At 40.9% G+C, this 20,525-nt stretch overlaps 1 protein-coding gene across 1 annotated transcript in view; it reads left to right on the forward strand.

Moving 5' to 3' along the window:
• LOC150081141 (ubiquitin carboxyl-terminal hydrolase 8-like) overlaps positions 1-20,525 on the forward strand; it is a 581,739-nt gene that overhangs the window by 328,584 nt on the left and 232,630 nt on the right. Inside the window, exon 13 of the mRNA XM_090381373.1 lies at positions 2,065-2,161. Within this exon, the coding sequence (XP_090237499.1) occupies positions 2,065-2,161 (97 nt within the window). The remainder of the gene's footprint in view (positions 1-2,064; positions 2,162-20,525) is intronic.

Genomic DNA, 20,525 nt, shown 5'->3' on the forward strand with positions numbered 1-20,525 from the left:
TCGGTCTTGTCTTATATCTCGCATAAAGGATTCTTCTACTCCTATGATTATCTTTAGTGACACTCCGATTTCTAGGCAAAATGATATATCTCTTTTGGGGATTACCCTGACATCTAATCTCTCTTGGCACAAGCACTTTAGAAATATTGCTTCCTCTGCATCTAAAAAACTTGGTTTTCTCTTTCGCTCTCGGCGTTACTTTTCTTGCAAACAGCTGCTCACTCTGTATAAATCGCAAATCGCCCTGCCATGGAATATTGTTCCCACATCTGGGGTGGTGCCTCCAAAACCTCTCTCAGGCTTCTTGATTCCATTCAGAAGAGGGCAGTTAGGTTAATTAATGATTCAGCTCTAACAGAGTCTCTCCACTCGCTTTCTCATAGATGCACTGTTTCTGCTGCATGCCTCTTCTACAGATACTTCCATGGGCACTGTTCTTCTGAATTGGCTTCTATAATTCCTGCTCTCTCTTTCACAATAGTCCAGACACGTGCCGCCACCAGCCAACATCCATTTACTGTCCAACTTCAAACCCACAGAACCAACTTTTCTTCTTCCTCATTTATTCATTCAACTGCCATTTTCTGGAACAACCTTCCTTCATATGTATTTCCTGAAATTTACAATCTACAGAAGTTCAAGTCCAATGTCAACAAATATCTTCTTTCGTCTTCTTAACCTGAAACCCAAGCACGGTACTAAGTACTATAGGTTCTAATACCTCTCATGTTTGGGGTTCACATAAAAAAAAAAAAAAAAAAAGCAGCATTTGACAAAGATTCTGAATTGCTAGAACTCATCATTCTCTGTGATCAGTGAGGTTGTGAGGTGCAGACCTGGCTGAAATGTTTTGTATTCCCAAATCTTGTATTAAAATTGATTAACATATCCCATAAGAAATGCCAATTTCGTCAAATGCAGTTTCATGAATATTAAAACATTGATCATTCCTGATCAGATCAGATCAGGAACACATGCTGTTGTATCACTAAACATTATGGCAAGTTTTATTCTCACTAGTTGCTCACTGGACGCACTGCCTTTTGTTGTTCCCAAACTGTTGAAAAAGATGTCACATTGTTTACAAAAATTTATAATTGAATTGCAGCTGACAGTTATGGTAATTGGTTCCCACTCTCAGAGATAAATATTTACTTTTGAAAGTTTCCCATGTGCAGTTAACATTTCAATGATGTACTTTTTATTGTATCTAGGAAGAAAATTGAACATATACAGTAATTACTCCTGGATAAGTCCTGTTGTTTATAAAAATTTAATGGTCTAAATCGAATAAAGAATATATCACAGAAATAGAACACAGTACCTCAGTGGTTCACACTCTGGAAACAAGTGGACTTTACTCAGTGTATAGCCATGAAGCATGCTTGTTATGTATATAAAATTTCTGCATGTTAATGCTCATTAATTTAACTTGGAGATTGCATTTTCTTACTATAGCCGTGACTTCATGATATCCATGTTCATTATAACTGAGTTTGATTGTAATTGTAAACATAATTTATGTATATATCAACACGAAAAACCTTTGAAAATCATAGGAGGCAAAGATTGGACCTTTTAGCAAGTTTTTTCAATGTGGGCTTACAAATTGAATTCAGTGCCTGCCCTCTATATGTATGCAAATAGATGTAGAGGAAATTAAAAAGTAACAGCAAGTTTTTTTTTATGATTTTTTTTAAAAGCATTTCCATATACATTTAGAAAACTCTCTTCTTAAAGAGTTAAAAAAACAAAACCAAATGTTTTAATTTATTTATTTATGTCAGTAACTTATAAATATAGCTATGTTAGATTTATGATTATGTGATGGGAAAAATGTATTTTTCTAAATAAAAAAAATACGATGATTTTCCAAAAAAAGTGAAGCATTATTTGTTCTTGGATGTATTTGAGCAATACATACTTGACCAGTTAAAAACCAAAATTAGTGAGAAATAATAATTTTGTACCTTGTGTGACTATTTATGTTTTACTTTTTTGTATGCCCACTTAAGGGTTAGATACCATTGCTGCATTTTATTGAATATTTATTATTTATTTCAGTTCTGAGTTGCACTCATTTGGTCATAATAGGAGTAAGAAGCCTGAAGAAATCAGTGCTGCCCGCCTTAGAAATTTAAATCCTATGTATGGAAATCAGGTAAATATTTGTGAACCTTGTGGTTAATAATTACTAATACCATAAGTATTTTACCATTTGTGGGGGAGACTTCTCACTAGTAGTATCAGCTATCAAAAATACTGCTACTGAGATCATATCATCTACTTACATTTGTCTTGTTTATAAGGCAGCATTTCCATGAAGAAGTCTAAGAGTTAATTACTCTTGTCTCCTTCAGCAGTTGTGAATTATTTGTTTTGTTAACAACTATATATAGGTTAATAACATGAGCTTTCTAAAAAGTAAAATTTGGAATTGAATGTGTTTAAATTTCAGTGTTTAAATTTTAACAATTCAGGGTTTAAATTTTAACCCTGGAGTGTTGGTGTGCATTATTTTTGAGTTACACCTGAATTGTAACTCGAAAATAATAAGCCTGCAGTCAACCCTTCCCTATCTCTTCCATCATGCAGTATGATTGATGACTTTTGAGGTTATGATGAACGTTGTGGCGAAATCCAATATTCCTTACATTTCGAGGGTACAGCTCTAAAATGGCGTTCGCAGGCCGGCTGCTAGTTAGTACACAGGACTGAACCTATTGGTAACTCTCTAGGAGGCTTCCGGATCAACTAGTGTATAATCTTGCTACCTCTACTCTGCCAGATAGTGACTGGAGGGAGTCCGAGTAGTGTGTATGCGGGGAGCATTATTGAGGCCGCGTTATGTCAAGGATCTGGGTGTATTCTTACCACGTGTACGCCATATCCAAAAATTTCATTACTTCATACAGCATGTCCCACCCACTTTTTCTTACTATTGAATACACCATGAATTGTCAAACTAATAGAGCAAGCTTATCTGCCAAAAGATCTAAACCTCCCAAGGACTTCCTAATTCATTTCACAAATATACGTGGTCTCAATTCTAATCTCAACAATGTCCATTTCCACTTGTAGTCTGCCAAACCCCATGAACTTTTTCTGACAGAATCTCAGTTATCGATTGATTCAACTACTGCTCATCTTAGATGCCCAAATTATTCGCTGTATGATTCCTTTTGTCTCAAAGTGGTACTTGTGCATATGTCCGTTCTGATATTCCCTGTCAGAGACTTGGCAATTTGGAATCTCCTCTCTTTGATCTTCTCTGGCTTAAAATCTCTCTACCTCATTGTGTCAAATTCATCTGTTGTCTCTACCGATCTCCCAACTCCACTAATCACTTGGAGCTCTTTGACTTCCTCTCTTTGCAACTTGACTTTCTCCAGTCCAACTTTCCTAACAGTGAGGTAATTTTCCTTGGTGATTTTAATGTTCACAACTCCAGCTGGCTTCCGTTTTCTAGTCACACCGACCCAGCAGGTCGAGATGCTGAAGCTTTTGCAGTTACTAATGACCTAGCACAGATTGTTTATTTACCTACAAGAATACCGGACAATCCTAATCATACAGCCAATACGTTTGATCTTTTTCTCACGAACAACCGTTCTAAGTACACGGTCGAAGTGAGAGGTCCTTTAGTACTTCAGATCACAACTTGGTGATTGTCTCTTCTCCAATGGAACCTTTATCTCATGGCTATTCCCAACCTCGTGTTGTTTTGCATTACAAGAATGCAAAATGGGATGACCTGCAAGACTTCTTTTCTTCTTTTCCTTGGTCAGATTACTGTTTCAAAACTTCTGATGTCAACTTTTGCTCATATCGTGTCAGTGAAATTATTCTTGCAGGAATGGAATCCTTTATCCCACACTCCACTTTAAAATCTTGTCCTTTATCTAAACCTTGGTTTTCCAATAAATGTGCTAAGGCTGTTCAAGAGAAGAATGTTGCATATCGTAATTGGCTTGTTTCTAATTCTTCAGTTTCATTTTCTGCCTACACCAAAGCTCGCAACAGTTGTAAAGCAGTTATTAATCAGTCCAAACTAGAGTTTGAATAGGCTAAGAGTGTACCTAATGGTAGCCGAGCATTCTGCTCTCTCTTGCCAAAGCTATTGGCCGCAACTTTTACAAATCTCTGCTCCAACCTCTGTCCAAACCAAGCGGTTCTGTTGTCACTTCAGCCAAGGATAAAGCTGACCTGCTAGCATCCCATTTTTCTTCCAGCTCATGTATTAATGATTTTGGTAAAACACCTCCCACTATTCCCAACACACTTCATTCAATGCCTCCTGTGGTCTTCCGTCAAAAGTATATCAGAAGGATTTTGATGAATCTTGATGCTAAGAAAGCTCCAGGTCCCGATTGTATTTCTCCACTTGTTCTCAAAACCTGTGCTCCTGAACTTACTCCTATTCTTTGCCGCCTTTTTTCACTTTCTTATTCTAAAGTTTTTTTTTTTAGAAAGAGTAGTTAATTCTACTCTTTCTAAAGTAATGGAGAAATCAATTAACCGCCAACTCTTAAACTACCTAGAAACCTTTCATCCGATCAACGATCGCCAGTGTGGATTCCATCAGTATTGATCCACTGATGATATTCTGGCTTTTGTTACCCATTTATGGACTAATTCAATGGAAAGGTTTGGTGAAACACAAGTAGTTGCTCTTGATATCTCAAAGGCTTTTGATCGTGTTTGGCATAAAGTTCTTCTTAACAAGCTTCCATTTTGTGGTTTGCCAACTGTTTTTAGTAATTGGTTATCCAGTTTTCTCTCTGATCACTCACTGAGGGTGATAGTAGATGGCTCTCTGTCTTCTAACTTCTCCACTAATGCCGGTGTCCCCCCCAAGGTTCAGTTCTTTCCCCCACTCTTTTCCTGTTGTATATTAATGACCTTCTTCCATTGACTGGAAATCCTATCCATGGTTTTGCCGATGATAGCACATTGCATTCCACTTTCCATTTTGAGAAACCTTGCCCTGCTCAATCAGCTTCAACTTCTCGAAAATCTGCTACCAATTCCTTAAATGCTGATCTTCGGGTAATTCTCCAGTGGGGCAAAGACAACTTAGTTGATTTCAACCCTTCTAAAACTCAGTCTTCTCTTATATCTTACAAAAAGGATTCTTCTGCTCCTATGCTTATCTTTAGTGACACTCCGATTTCTAGGCAAAATGATATATCTCTTTTGGGGATTATCCTGACTTCTAATCTCTCTTGGCACAAGCACATTACAAATATTGCTTCCTCTCCATCAAAAAAACTTGGTTTTCTCTTTCGCTCTTGGCGTTACTTTTCTTGGAAACAGCTGCTCACTCTGTATAAATCGCAAATTCGCCCAGCCATGGAATATTGTTCCCACATCTCTGGTGGTGCCCCCAAAACCTCTCTCAGGCTTCTTGATTCCATTCAGAAGAGAGCCGTTAGGTTAATTAATGATTCATCTCTAACAGTCTCTGCACTCGCTTTCTCATAGACATACTGTTTCTGCTGCATGCCTCTTCTACAGATACTTCCATGGGCACTGTTCTTCTGAATTGGCTTCTATAATTCCTGCCTCTCTTTCAAAACAGTCCGAACACGTGCCGCCACCAGCTAACATCCATTTACTGTCCAACTTCAAACCCACAGAACCAACTTTTCATCTTCTTCATTTATTCATCCAACTGCCATTTTCTGGAACAACCTTCCTTCATATGTCTTTCCTGACCATTACGGTCCACAGAAGTTCAATTCCAATGTGAACAAATATCTTCTTTTGTCTTCTCAACCTCCAACCCAAGCACGGTACTAAGTACTATGGGTTCTAATACCTCTCTTGTTTGGGGTTCACATAAAAAAAAAAAAAAAAAAAAAATGGTTAGCTATAGATAAAAATCTGATTTTCTGTAACCTTGCTAAATGTATTCAAATTTTTAAATTTGAATTTTTATAATTTTTATTATAAAAATTCAAAGGGATGGTTTTTGAATTTTTATAATTTTCCCATATTTATAGTTTTCCCATCAGTGCACCCAGCAAGTACTGCCCCATCACATTTGTTATACTTATAACTCATATAAAGATTAACGTGGGAAATTATCATTGTTATTATTATTATTGTTGTTGCTCTTATATTATTTCTCCCTGATTGGGGGGTTCCACTCCGTGACGGGTACTGCTACGAAGTACACAGGGTGGTTGTAATGTCTGGTGTTACTGTTGGTCAAGGAACTCTCTGACTATCCTACAAGTGTTCAGGATTGCGAATTTCTGCAGTTCATTGTAGGTGTTCTCTGGGAGACCTATTGCTGCTAGGCTGCTATGTAGGGTCTTTGGCACCATACCGGTGGTTGACACAATGATCGGGATAGTTGTTACTTCTTGCATATGCCACATCTCATTCATGTACTTCCTTATTTTTTCCTCGTGGGTTTTCTGGGCATTGCTAGTGTTGGGCACCACCATGTGGGCAGGTGGGCAGGAGCAGCAGTGCGCAGCACACGCTTCTTGATTAAACCGTGGTTTGAGCCCGTAACCACCAAATACGGAGAATATGGATAGGTCAGGGAATAACCACCGCATATCCGTGGAGCAATATGGCCTTAGTTGCTAATGCTCCTAAAAACATAACAACAACCATCTTGTCCACAAGGGTTATGTCCGGTCTGTTGTGTGGGATGGTTTTATCTATTATTATGGCGCAGTCCCAGTACAGTTTGTGGGTTGGGGTCTCTAGTATTGCCTGGGGCTCGTACTTGTAGTATGGTACATTTTCTTTGGTCAACTGGTATTTCCTCGCTAGCTTCTGATATATTATCCTAGCTACGTAGTCGCGTCTATAAGCGTACTCAGTCTGGGCGATCACCTTTTATCCCCCTGTGATGTGTTGGATCGTTTCTGAGGTCAGATTTCATCTGACACACAGGGCTCCTTTGTGATGTATTTTCTATAGTTTCTGGTGTTGATTACCTGGTCTTTGATCATGTAATCAACTGAAGGATTCAGCATGAATCCTTCAGTGTCGAGGAAGAGCATCCCACTTGTGAGCCATGCATTGGAAGCAATGTTATCGATGTGCTCTGGATGGAGGTCATTGTAGTGTCTGCCATGGAGTGTCTTCTTTGCAACTTCGTTTCTTGTGCCGTCTGGGCAGGAGGGGGCTCCTCGCTTAGGTTGAGTGGGGTATACCACTTATCTATCTTCCTTATGGCCTGGTGGAATGGTGCTGTGTTGTTCTCGAAAAATAATGATTATCATTATTATTTTTGAATAATAAACACAAAAAGTGATAATCGCTCAGGTACAGAGTTAGCAAGGTGCATAATATTTGAAATTCACGTGCTTCTTGGCATGTCAAATTCAAAATAAATATTTAAAACTATTTATTCATGTAATGAGAAGAAGGGCAGATGTGCCTGTTAACTAAAAATACTGCAGCAACAAAATAAATGTAATGAAATATTTCATACTTTAAAAGTTATTCCCTTCAAAATAATTGCCTTGGTTTTGCATATACATTGTTCCATACATTTCGTTTAAGCACAGAAACAATTTTGGAACTCATCTTCTGTGTGCACTTTTAACAACTGAAAATGGATTCCATTTAACAACTGAAAATGGATTCCATTAGGAGGAGAAAAAAAGTCATAAGGGGCTAAAAGTCATAGGATGCATGTTCACACATAGAGATTTGTTTTTTTGGCTAGAAATTGGCAAAGTGAGAGTGCGTTGTGTGCTGGTTGTCTTAATGGAGCTTACAACTATCCTTCCACAATTCAGGCATTTCCTTCAAATTTTTTCATGCAGTCTTGTCTGAACTTCAATATAGTATGTTTGTTGACAGTCTGATTTGATGGGACTTATTCAGACATAATAATTCCTTTAATATTGAGGAAAACGAGAAGTGTGGTTTTCATTTTTGATATTCTAGTTTTTTTTTATCTGGGAAATTTTGTTTTCCATTGCATTTACTTTATTTTTTAGTTTTTCTGTTTTATATAGGAACATTCAACTTTTGTCACAAGAAACTTACAGTACTCAAAAGTCTGGATCTTCAGTTTTTTTTGAAAGATCTTCAGAAACTTGGAGTCTTCTCATTCTTTGATCTTCATTCATAATTTTTGGCAGCATCTTGACACACTTTTCTCGTGCCTAATTTTTCAGTTAAAATTTGTCTAACTGTTTCTTTGTCAATTTTAAGTTCTGACGTAACCATACAAATGCTTAAACGATGATCAGTTCTAATCAGTGTCTGTATCCAGTCCACATTTTCATCTGTTTTCATGGATACTGAATGATCTGCTCTTCATTGTCTTCCACATATATCTTCCTTCTAAAAATCTTTGATGCCATTCAAACATGTGAGCTCATTATTATTATTACTCTTATATTATTTCTCCCTGATTGGAGGGATTCCACTCTGTGACGGGTACTGCTAACAAATACACAGGGTGGTTTTAATGTCTGGTGTTACTATTGAACTCTCTGACTATCCTACAGATGTTCAGGATTGTGATTTTCTGGAGTTCCTTGTAGGTGTTCTTTGGGAGACCTATTGCTACTAGGCTGCTATGTAGGGTCTTTAGCACCATACCGGAGGTTGATACAATGATCGGGATGGGCATTACGTCTCACACATGCCAAATCTTGACCTCATGTCTCAGGTTCGTGTATTTCCTGAATTTTTTCTCATGGGTTTTCTGGAAATTTCTAATGTTGGGCATTGCTGTGTCAATCAGGTAAATAGCCTTTCCATCTTGTCCACAAGGGTTATGTCTGGTCTGTTGTGCGGGATGGTCTTATCCATTATTATGGCGTGGTCCCAGTACAGCTTGTGGGTTGGGGTCTCTAGTACTGCCTGGGGTTCGTACTTGTAGTATGGCACATTTTCTTTGGTTAACTGGTATTTCCTCGCTAGCTTCTGATGTATTATCCTGGCTACATAGTCATGTCTACAAGCATACTCAGTCTGAGTTATCACTTTGCATCCCCCTGTGATGTGTTGGATCGTTTCTGAGGATAAGTGTCAGCGTCAACATGTTTCATTGGACATTCCGGGCTCCTTTGCTATGTATTTTCTATAGTTTCTGGTGTTGATTACCTGGTCTTGGTTGGCCAGCATGAATCCTTCAGTCTCGGGGAAGAGCATCCTGCTTGTGAGCCATGCATTGGAAGCAGTGTTATCGATGTGATTTTGATGGAGGTCATTGTAGTGTCACTTAGGTTAGTGGGGTATACCTTATGGCTTGTCTATCTTCCTTATGGCCTGGTGGAGTGGTGCTGTGTTGTTCTCAAAGTAATCCTTCAGGTTAACTTTCACTGTTTTCTGTTGAGAGGGGAAGAGCCCTATGAGGCCCTTTTCTCCCTCTTTCCAAGCTATTGTTAGTTTCCCTACTGCTGACTTTGGGTGGTCTTGGCTGCTCTTGATCATCATTGTCTTTGTCTTTTGCATGATATCCTCTAGCTCGGTGTTAGTCCACACTATGACCCCAAAGGAGTATGTTAGTACTGGAGCTGCATAGGTGTTTATGGCTTTAACTGTGTTCCCTTTGTTCAATTTTGCTTTCAGCAGGCTTCTGAGTCTCTGATGATGTTTTGATCAGGCACTTCTTGATTTCTTTGCGCTCTATCTGCTGAGCCTGCATCATCCCTAGGTATTTGTAAGTCTCTACTTCTGCCATAGCTTTGATCTCTTTACCAGTCATCAGCTGGTAGTTTCGGCCGACTAATTTTCCCTGGTGCAGTTTGTGTGTGTGTGTGGGTCTTGCCTTTGTCTAGACCAAATTCCATCCTGATGTCTTTGCTGAATTCTTTGGTGATCCGGAGTAGTTGCTGGAGTTGCTTTTCAGTTGCCGCGTAGAGCTTTATGTCATCCATGTACATCAGGTGAGGGTGTACAGGTTCTTTCTTTCTTCTTTGAAGTTCTATCCATACTTGCTGCTGTTAAGCATGGTGGATAGCAGGTTGAGTGCTAGACAGAAACACAGTGGGCTTAGAGCATCTCCCTGAAAGATTCCTCTTCTGATGGGGATTGGTCTGGTTGTGATGTTCTTGACCTTAATGGTGGTACTCCATTTCGTCATTAAATGGTGGTACTCCATTTCGTCATTGTTGTTCCTAGGAAGTTTGTCACTATTGGATTGACTTTGTAGATCTTCAGGGTCTCTGTTAGCCAGCTATGAGTTACGGAGTCAAAGGCCTTGCGGTAATCAATGTAGGCCGTGTATAGGTTGCGGTTCTTCTTGTAGGCTTGCTCCATAACTGTGGCATCTATGGTTAATTGCTCCTTGCATCCATTGCTGCTCCACATGCATCCTTTCTGCTGTTCGGCCATTATGTTCTGACTCTAAGTGGTCTGATATCTTCTTGGTTATGCAGCTGGTGAGGATCTTTTACATCGTTTAGAGGCAGGTGATTGGCCTGTATTTTGCTGGGTTTCTTGTATCTTCGTCTTTAGGCTTCAGATATGTGACTCCTTCTGTGAGAAACTTCGGTATTGTCCCCGGGTGCCTTATCATTCGAGTGAATTGCTCTGCTAGGTGCATGTGTGTGTAAAGTGAGCTTCTTGTACTAGTAGTTGTGGATGTTATTAGTTCCTGGGGTTTGCCAGTTCTGGGTGTTCCTGATTGACTGTTAAACTACTACTTCTTCTAGAATCTCCCACTCTCTCATTTCTTGTATGTCCTTGGTTTTCTTCCGTTCTACTTCTATCTAGCAGGCTCGGCTGTTATGTCTTACTTCACTGCTCCAGATATTTCCCCATATCTCCTCGATCATCTTCTTCTTGGGTGATCTGTTTCCTGTTTTCTCATCTTCTACCAGTTTCCTCTAGACGGCTCTTTGGTCCTCATCGAAGAGTCGGTTGTTTATTTTCCTCTGGGAGCTCTCTTTGTATTGGCGTAGTCTCTTCCTGAGTGTGAGGAGGTTCTACTTCAGTGTGTCCAAGTATTCTCTTATTCTCTGATTTCTGGTCTCGTGTTTGATGTGGATGCTGTCTCTCTTGAGGGTGCTCTTCACCTTTCCAATGAATTTCTTACTTCTGTTACCCTGTTGGTACTGGTCAACTGACCTATCTTGACTTTTAATTCTTCCATCTTCTGCCGAAGTCTTCTTTCCCAGGCTGGCAGTTCCATCTGCTTTCGGTTCTTCTGATGCTGCCGGTCTCTTGTTTCTTTTTTCATTTATCCTAGTGGCTGCTATGGCAACACAGTATATTGCTGTGTGGATAGCCTCCAGCATTGCACCATTGTTGTCAAGATAATGTGGTATTATTTGCCGATTGGGGTGATCTGTTACTCTCCACAGGATTTTATTTAGCCTCTGTTTAGGTATCACATGGGTTCTTGTGGAGTCCATTCCTTCGAATTCTGTTAAGGCCTTCTTCCACTTGTCTTCTATTTTGGATATCGTGACTTAGTCTCTTTCCATTTTGCTACTCTGGGTTGTATTTCTTCCTGCTCTTCCTCCTCTGGTTCCGTAGTATGCTGTTCTTTCTCTGGTTCTATATTGACCATATTCTTTGTTCTTTGTAGTTGATCACTCACATCCTGCTTGATTTTTTCCAAGATGGCAGTAGCTATTAGGTTCTTCGTGACGATGGTCCTTCTTCGGTCCGCTAATCGCTGTTTAATGAACTGAATATCTGTGAATTGTCCCAACCACTCGATGTATTCGCGTCCTGTACATTGTCATATCGGTCTCTGGCCTGGTTATTTCATAGTATGCTCACATGATGTATGTAATTCATTTCGATGCTCCACTTCATGCGTTGGCATCTTCTTCCTTCCTGGGTGGTCACTAGCACAGTTGCACAGAAAGCACTTCCAATTGGTGGAGCTGGATGGTCTTGCCCTTCTCTTGTGGTAGCCATATGGGGGACAGTGCCTCTTTCTCCACTGTCTTGCTCAGGAGACTGTCTCCAACTTTTCAAACCGACCCCTCTGTGTAAGGCCTGAATGTGAGGGACTTTATTCTGTGCCACACTTGATGCAGTATGATTAATATTTCTCTGCAGCATCATCCATCTATGGAGGTGGACTTGTTTAGCTTCGGTTTATGTCTAGTAGGTATTTTTATTTCTGGATGGTCTTGCCCTTCTCTTGTGGTAGCCATATGGGGGACAGTGCCTCTTTCTCCACTTTCTTGCCCGGGAGACTGTCTCCAACTTTTCAAACTGACCCCTCTATGTAAGGCCTGACTTTATCCTGTGCCACACTTGATGCAGTATGATTAATATTTCTCTGCAGCATCATTCATCTATGGAGGTGGACTTGTTCAGCTTCGGTTTATGTCCAGTGGGTATTTTTAGTTCTCGTAAGTGACACCAGCTGGCGCTGTTATCTGTCTTAGCTGTCCCTCCGACCTTGGAGAAGGTGAGTCTAATGGAGCAACTTTCAGCATGTTTTTTTTTTTTTTTTTCATTAGCATTAGTAGAGGCATTTGATGCAAGAAAGCAAGCTTATGCAGCATCAGCCAAAAAAAAACCACTTCCACTTCACTCCTCTGTTTGTTCAAAATACCTGTCCAGCTGAGCCTTAAACTTATTTAGGCTATCAACCTCCACTACAAGGGATGGAAGTCTATTCCACCAACCAACCACCCGCTGGCTAAAGGCAAATTTCTGCACGTCTATCCTTTATCTGTCTTTCCTCAATTTGAATTTATGCCCTCTCAGGTGATTTTTCTGAGCTAGAGGAAGAACCCCATCAGCATTGAGCATGCTTAAACCATTCAAGGCTTTATACACCTCTATCAGATCACCTCGCTGGTGCCTAGTCTCCAGACACTGTAATTTGCAAAACTTAAGCCTTTCTTCGTAAGAGCACCCCTTTGTTCCATTCACTAATCTTGTTGCCCTTCTCTGTACTCGTTCCAGCAGCTCTACATCCTTCTTGAAATGAGGCCTCCAGACCTGTATACAGTACTCTAGGTGTGGCCTGACCATTGCCTTATACAATGGAATAATCACCTCCTTATCCCTGCTGGAAAAATTCCTGTATATCATTGACAATACTCCATGAGCTACTCTTGCAGCCCGTCTGCACTGCTCAGAGAACTTCATATCTGCCTGCACAACCACCCCCCCAAGTCCCTTTCATTCTCTACCACTGTCAGTGTAGTACCACAGAGTTGATACGTTGCTCTGGGGTTGCTGTTTCCCATGTGTAGCACTTTACATTGGTTGTCAATGTTAAACTTCATTTGCCACCTCTCAGCCCATCTGCTCAACCTTTCCAGATCCTGTTGCAGCAGCATAGTGTCAGTAGTGTCCTTGACAACCCTGCCAACCTTTGTATCATCTGCAAACTTGGACATTAAGCTTGATATACCATCATCAATATCATTTATAAATACAGAAAACAATAATGGACCCAACACTGAGCCCTGACGGACTCCACTAATAACATTAGTCCACGATGAGCAGTGTCCATTGATTACCACTCTCTGTCTTCTCCCCCTCAACCACCCCTTTATCCATAGCAGCAATTTGCCTCCAATGTCACACTGCTCCAATTTGTGTAGCAGTCTTCCATGTGCAACAGTATCAAAAGCCTTTCTAAGATCCAAGTATATAATATCAAAGTTATTCCCTGCATCCAGTTCCTTTGTGACTGCATCATAGTATCCAACCAAATTGGTCAGGCAAGACTTCCCCTTAACAAAACCATGCTGTGTCTGAGCTATAACTGAAGTCTTGTCTAAATGATCCTGCAGTGCTTCTTTAACCAGTGCCTCCATTAATTTTCCTGGAACAGAAGTTAAGCTCACAGGTCTATAATTACTTGTGTCAGCCTTTGATCCTCCTTTGTGAATTGGGGTCACATTTGCACATTTCCAGTCTATGGGTACCTCCCCTGAGTCCAAGGAAGCTCTCATAATTATGGCTAAGGGTTTGCTTACTTCCTTTGCTGCCTCCTTTAATATAACTGGATAGATCCCATCCACCCCGGGTGCCTTTCTTGTGTTTATCTTCAACAGTTTCTCCTCCACTTTACTCCCAGTTATTTCAAGATTTCGTAGCTTACTGCTAGAGTTGAATACACCTCTGGCATTCCCCTCGCTGAATAACTCCTCATGGGTGAATGTCGATGCATTCCCCCCCATCTCCATGTAGTCTACATTGTCGTGTGTTACAGAACACTGTAAAGGCCAGAGATTTAAAAGTGTATGGATATTGTTGGATGTAGTGTCGTGTACCGTTGTTTGTCTGACCATTTAGCCGCTGGACCCCTACTGAGGCCCAACGTTGCCCACACTTAGCCCCGTGGAGGCAAGCCAGGTACACCAGTATTTTTAAATAAGTACTCTGGCAGGTCCTGCCACCTAATTTACTGGGATTTCAGTGGCTAGGACCAAAAAAAAAAAAAAGGGGAGGGGGGTGTGCACCAGAGGTTGGGTCAGGCGAAAGGAGTTTTAAGTTATACAGTGTGGAATTAAGAATTTTGGGTGTAGGGCTAGGATAATTTTGACATGGGATGAACGCTAGTCGGAAAGCTAGAGGGGGAGGGGAGACTGAAAGCTGGGGGTTGGGTGAGAGACAGAAGTATAGGGTCGATAGAGTAGATGACCCCAAAATCAGTGATGCAGGCCCATGCCACACCAGAAGAAAAGAGGGGACGGCAGGGAGAAGACAAGGGAACCTTCACCTCCTCCCCGCCAGGACAGGGCCGTGCAAGGGAGGAGGCTGACCGGGCTAGCCGAGTGGGTAAAGTACCTGCCCGACAACCCAAAGGTCGTGGGTGCAATTCCCGCCTCGGGCTTGGATCAAAGTACTGCAAAAACCTTGGGAGGTGCAATATGGCCACAGAAGCCGATGCGCCAACAACTACCAAATCAAAAAAAAAAAAAAAAAAAGCAGCAGCAAGGGAGCTCGGGTTCAGGATCGCCACGTGGCATTGACAGCAATTCTGCGTGGAGTCATAGTTGGCAGAGTCCAGTCCGAGAAGGTAAAATTCGAGTAGTGCAATCCTGGGACAGACAGTTCCCGTCCAGGTGGTGAAGTCATTTCAATAGTGAGCTGCATGAAGATATGTTTGGTAGAGTCAATCTGAGAGGATCAAATCCGAGTAGTGTCAATCCTGGGACAAAGAAGTCCCGTCCAGATAGTGGAGTCATTTCGTTGTGAGTCAACTTGGTGGGAGGCGAACCGGAGCGGCAGTCATGGTAGATGGAGGTGATGTTGAGACTGCATTGTAAAGGCACAATTATTGTGCAGGTTGAAAGTCTTCACGGGGATTGCAGTATGCTAAAGCAAGTAGTGGTCTTGACACATGGCTGATTAGGCCGTTTCATTGTTTGGTTGGGTCTGATTCTGTGGTTGTTGTAAGGTTTTCCGCCTCGTGAAGAGGCTCTGAGCAAAGCTCGAAAAGGCTGTATAGGTATGGTGGTCTTCCAGGAGATGTTGCTCCTGATCTCTCTGGATGAACTGAATTTGTGTGATGAGAGAAGATCTGAGGTCATCATATAGTAGGCAGTCATGCATCAAGTGGTCCCAGGTTTCCTGGGCACCACAGGTGCAAAGGGGGGGCTGTCGGAAAGTCCAAGAAGGTTCAGTTTGCTGCGAAAGGTACCATGCCCTGTTAGGAGGTATGTGGTTACAAGGCCTGGGGAGAACCAGGATGGTGATTTGGGATATACTTTTCATATGTCTGGTATAAATTTGTGGGTGATGGCCCCTTTGGTGAATTCAGACCATCTAGCTTGCCAGGTCTGTTGTAAGTTTGGTTAGGAGTCTGCTTTTTTCACTGGAATAGGTGTTAGCAGGATCAGTGGTAAAATCAATAAAGGTTGTAGACTTTCCTCTGCTGAGCTGATACAGCATCCCCACATGGGCTACCTCAAGGTCTAGAGGCAGTACACCGGCGAGGTGCTGGAGGTGCAACATGCTCTGGTTATCATAAGGAGAATTGGCCGTTGAGTGATGTGCAGCTTTCTTCGTCCTACCACAGTGGAGGCTTTGGTGAACCATATGCCAGAACCGTAGGTGATAGCTGGTATGAATATGGCTTTATACAACAGTAAGGCTAGAGTGCGTTTTTTGAGCCCCCAATCTCGGCAGGTCCAGTGTCTTCAAATATACAGTGAGAATTTTCAACATGTTGAAAGGTATCAACATGTGCCATGGCAAGCCAGTTTTTATATCCAGCTTTTAGAATATGGAATCGTTATTAAAAATGGAACTTGACTAATTACAAGATATAGTCAAAAAGCTTCCAAATTTCATTATGCAGTTATTACCTTAAATGATATTACATCACACCTTTAAAATATACTCCATACATCATCACACAGCTTTGTCACTAGGAATATCATTACCAAAAGCAGGCCTGCAAATTCTTGCAAGCCTACTTTCAGTAGTGATATTCCCAGCCAGGAATACAAAGGGTACTAGGAAAGTTTTGCAATATGACGCAACAATGAATCACAGGAAGCTGCTTGTTGCTGCGTGTTGAGACATGTTCATACGTGCATAGTAGCCACCGCGCCAAGTCGATGGGCTCAGTTATTCATTAGTAGTGAGAGTGTAAAGTGCTTGCGATGGCATCGTGGTCACGAAATGAGATAAGGACAGTTTTGCGGTATAATTTCGTGCGTGGTTTAACCATAGACCAGTGCTTAGAAGAAATGACTCTTGCACTAGATGAATATTGTCCACATTGTACAACGATATTCAGGTGGTATAGAGAATTCCAAAGGGGAAATTTCACTCTGGAGGATTCTGAGAGGCCGGGAAGGCCACGAACGTCAGTTATGGAGGAAAACTTTACTGCTGTGAGGAAAATGCTTGACGAAAACAGGCGAGTGACCTACCAACAGATAGAGGATACTTTGGGCCTAAATGCACCAGCAATTCGTTCGATTCTGCAAGATCATTTGCACGTGAAGAAACTTTGTTCTCTCTAGGTGCCGCATAAACTGACTGAAGAGCAGATGACACGGCGTGTGACTTGGTGCCGGGAGATGTTAAAAAAGTTTGATAAGGGACAATCTTGGTATGTGAACAACATCGTGACAGGTGACGAGACTTGGCTGTACTATTACGATCTGCCGACCAAGGCTCAAAACAAAGTTTGGATCTTTGATGATGACGACACACCTGTAATTGTCAGAAAATCCCGATCTGTAAAGAAGAAAATGATAGCTGTAATTTTCAAATCGAGTGGAATTGTGGAACGTGTCCTTTTGGACACGCAGAAGACAGTCACAGCTAAGTGGTATACTGAACAATGCCTGCCTAAAGTCATTGGATCTATGAAGAACCTGCGGCCAAAGTCAAGAATGGACACCTGGTACCTCCATCACGATAATGCTACAGCTCACCGCGCCAAAGCCTGCACCGAGTATTTGACCACGACAGGACTGAAACTTCTCAAGCACCCGCCCTACAGTCCAGACCTTGCTCCCTGCGACTTTGCACTGTTCCCGCATGTGAAAATGAAGCTAAAAGGGAGGCGGTTTTCCAGTGATGAGGACCTTCTACGGGCTTGGGACAACGAGTGTGCTTTACTCCCTAGTGAAACTTGGCAGAACTGGTTTAAAGATTGGTTTCGGAGGATGGAGAGGTGTATTGAATGTAGAGGAAATTACTTTGAAAAAATTAAATAAACAAAGCTGTATTGCAAAACTTTCCTAGTACCCTTTGTATCTTCAGTGTTGTCCTTTGATTATTCTCATGAACCTGCAATCTGTGGACACAGAAACCAAAATTCAACGCTCAATCATCTCGCCTTACAAGGGCATGCTCCATGATACACATAAAGCTCATCAAGAACAGCAAGGCAACTGACGAATGCCAAAATAATCTTGGAAACTTCACTGATCATTTGCCTAGTCATATCAGACTTACAAATGTGAACAATGGTTTCCTGATTACAAGCACAATACTCAATCTCTTGAAACACCTGAACGACTAGTACACTTGTTTCCTCTTCCAAATCCAAGCCTCTCATAATTATCCCTAAGGGTTTGCTTACTTCTTTTGCTGCCTCCTTTAATATAACTAAATAGATCTCATCCACACCAGATGTATTTCTGATGTTTAACTTCAAAAATTTATCCACCACTTTGCTCTCAGTTATTATAAAATCATTTAGCTACCCAGTTAGAGTTTGATAAACTTCTGACCTCTACTTCCCTACAGAATTCATCATGCTTTTATGTAGATGCAAAATACTCATTCACTTTGGCAGCTACCTAAGCAGGATCATTCATAGTCAAACCATCGATATCAAGTGGACCAATCTGGTTCCTTCCCTTCCATCCAAAGTTTTCATAAGTAAAGAAGTCTTTGCTGTTTTTATTTGCAACTTTTGCCAAAGCTTTCTCATAATTTGCCTTCACTTGTCTAACCTCCTTTGTGACTTGATTACAGACCAGCTTACATCTACGATAGGCTTGTGTCATCTCATAATTTATATGCATCCCATGTATTTTTCTTCTCTTCCATGAGTCTCATTAGTTCATTTGATATTCATTTAGGCCTAACTTTGAACAGTATTTCTTAGGTGGTATGAAAATCCTAGTAACTTCCAAGATTAATTCCTTAAATACTTCTCATTTAGAATTTGCTGTTGGTAACATCATCAGTTGCTCCCACTGTATCTTTTTTCTCTTAGTGCCATCTCTGAGTTCAGAGGTTGTTGATCACTTTTTTGAACTCCTTTTTATCTTCAGCCCATCTGACCTGTTCTGCAAACCCTAGTTCCGTCAATCTCTTGATGTTATCCATCCATGAGGTTTTTGGTCGGCCAACTCGTCTCTTCCCCTCCATCCTCCCCTTCAGGACCACCTGCAACTACTCGTACTTACTTCCTCTCATGATATGTCCCAGGTATTTTACCTTCTGTCATTTCACGATGCTCATCATTTGTTGATTATGTCCTATAATTTGTAGCACTTGTTCAATTGTGATTTGCTTCATCTAGGGGATCCTCAGCATTATTCTATGCACCCACATCTTGAAGGATTCCACTCTCTTCACTGCTGAAACCCTGATTGTGCCCAAGTGTCCACTCCATACAGAAGTAGTGGCCACACATAGCATTTACAAACTTCATGTGAGTTGCTAGTGCAATGTTTTTTTCCCAAATCCAGTTCTTTATATTTCATGGATCCAGATCTCGCGATCTCAATCTGATCATAATCTCTTCATCAGGGTCTAAATTTTCATTTAGCCAGCATCCAAGGTATTGGACCTTACTACTCCTTCAATACTCTTGCCAGTTAAAACAAGATATGTCCTGTCAACTCCAGTCTCACTGATGATAATTAATTTTCTTTTTTGTATTGCTGATGTGCAAGCCCTGATCATCCAAGCTTTATTTCTTGCAGTTCTTTGTTGTTGCCTGCTAATGCTGTGTCATCAGCGTAACAAATGTTATTTATTATGTGGCCGTTTACTTTGATGCCCTTTTTTTATCCCACTGTATAGAATTTAAAAACTTCTGAGACCACTTAGTCACTTTTTTGAAAGCAAAAACCCTTCCCTTTACTCCTGATGGTAGTTACATCTTTAAGTAAATCCCAAATCAGTACACTGTGATCACTGCCAACTAGTGTTTCCTTTATTTGCAGATTCTTAATGCATTAATAATGACTGCTGATAATCAGATCAAGAGCATTACTCCCCCTGGTTGCATCTTGAACATGCTAATGTAGAAAAGAATCATCCAAAACATCTGGATATGCTAGTATGCAAGTTACCAATCCACAAGTTCCAGGCTGTATCTGGGAAGTTAAAATCCCCCATTATACAACAATCTAATATACTGAATCACTCTATATCTTTGTACAGTTATTCCCATCAGTCATTAGGCGTATAACACACTCCTACCCTCATTTTTGCTTTCCCAGTGCTTATGTCACACTAAACTGACAACATTACATTGTCCACCCCTGTAAACTGGATACACTGCCTTAGATTTTATGTTTCTTAACTAATGGCATGACCTCTCCTCCCTTTCTATTCAGTTTACACCTTTCTGTACGCATATCACTCCCAAATTCCAATTCTGCATTCCTTATATCTGTGTGACACCACATATCTGATATCCAAACAATATCCCCCTTTGATATCTTGACCAGCACTTTAAATTAATCAGATGTATTTACTATACTAATATCATTGATGTATTTACTTGGTTCCATGCTGACTCCAAGCAGTTTTTAAAATCACCAGCACTTTGCTTTCCACGGTGCTGCTCATTCCAATAGAAACACTGCAAGAACCACTTTAACCTCGGCCTTCACGGCTACTGTTAATCTATTTTGTCAATGTTAAACCTCTAATGCCATTTCTCAGCTCAATTGCCTAATTGTTCAAGGTCATGTAGTAGTAATGGAGTTATGTGATGCAAGAAAGCAAGTGCAGGAGCTTATCTAGCATCAGCCAAAAAATAAAAATAACCCCAACTTCATACATCCATTCCCACTACAAGTTTGCCCAGTTCCTCCTTGAATTTATTTAAACTATCAACTTCCACAATGACAGATGGAAGTTTATTCCAGAAATTAAAACCCGTTGGCTAAAGGCAAATT

The sequence above is a fragment of the Mastigoproctus giganteus genome, chromosome 9 (assembly GCF_048544385.1).
Source record: "Mastigoproctus giganteus isolate SK-2022 chromosome 9, ASM4854438v1, whole genome shotgun sequence".
Classification (NCBI taxonomy): Eukaryota; Metazoa; Arthropoda; class Arachnida; order Uropygi; family Thelyphonidae; genus Mastigoproctus; species Mastigoproctus giganteus.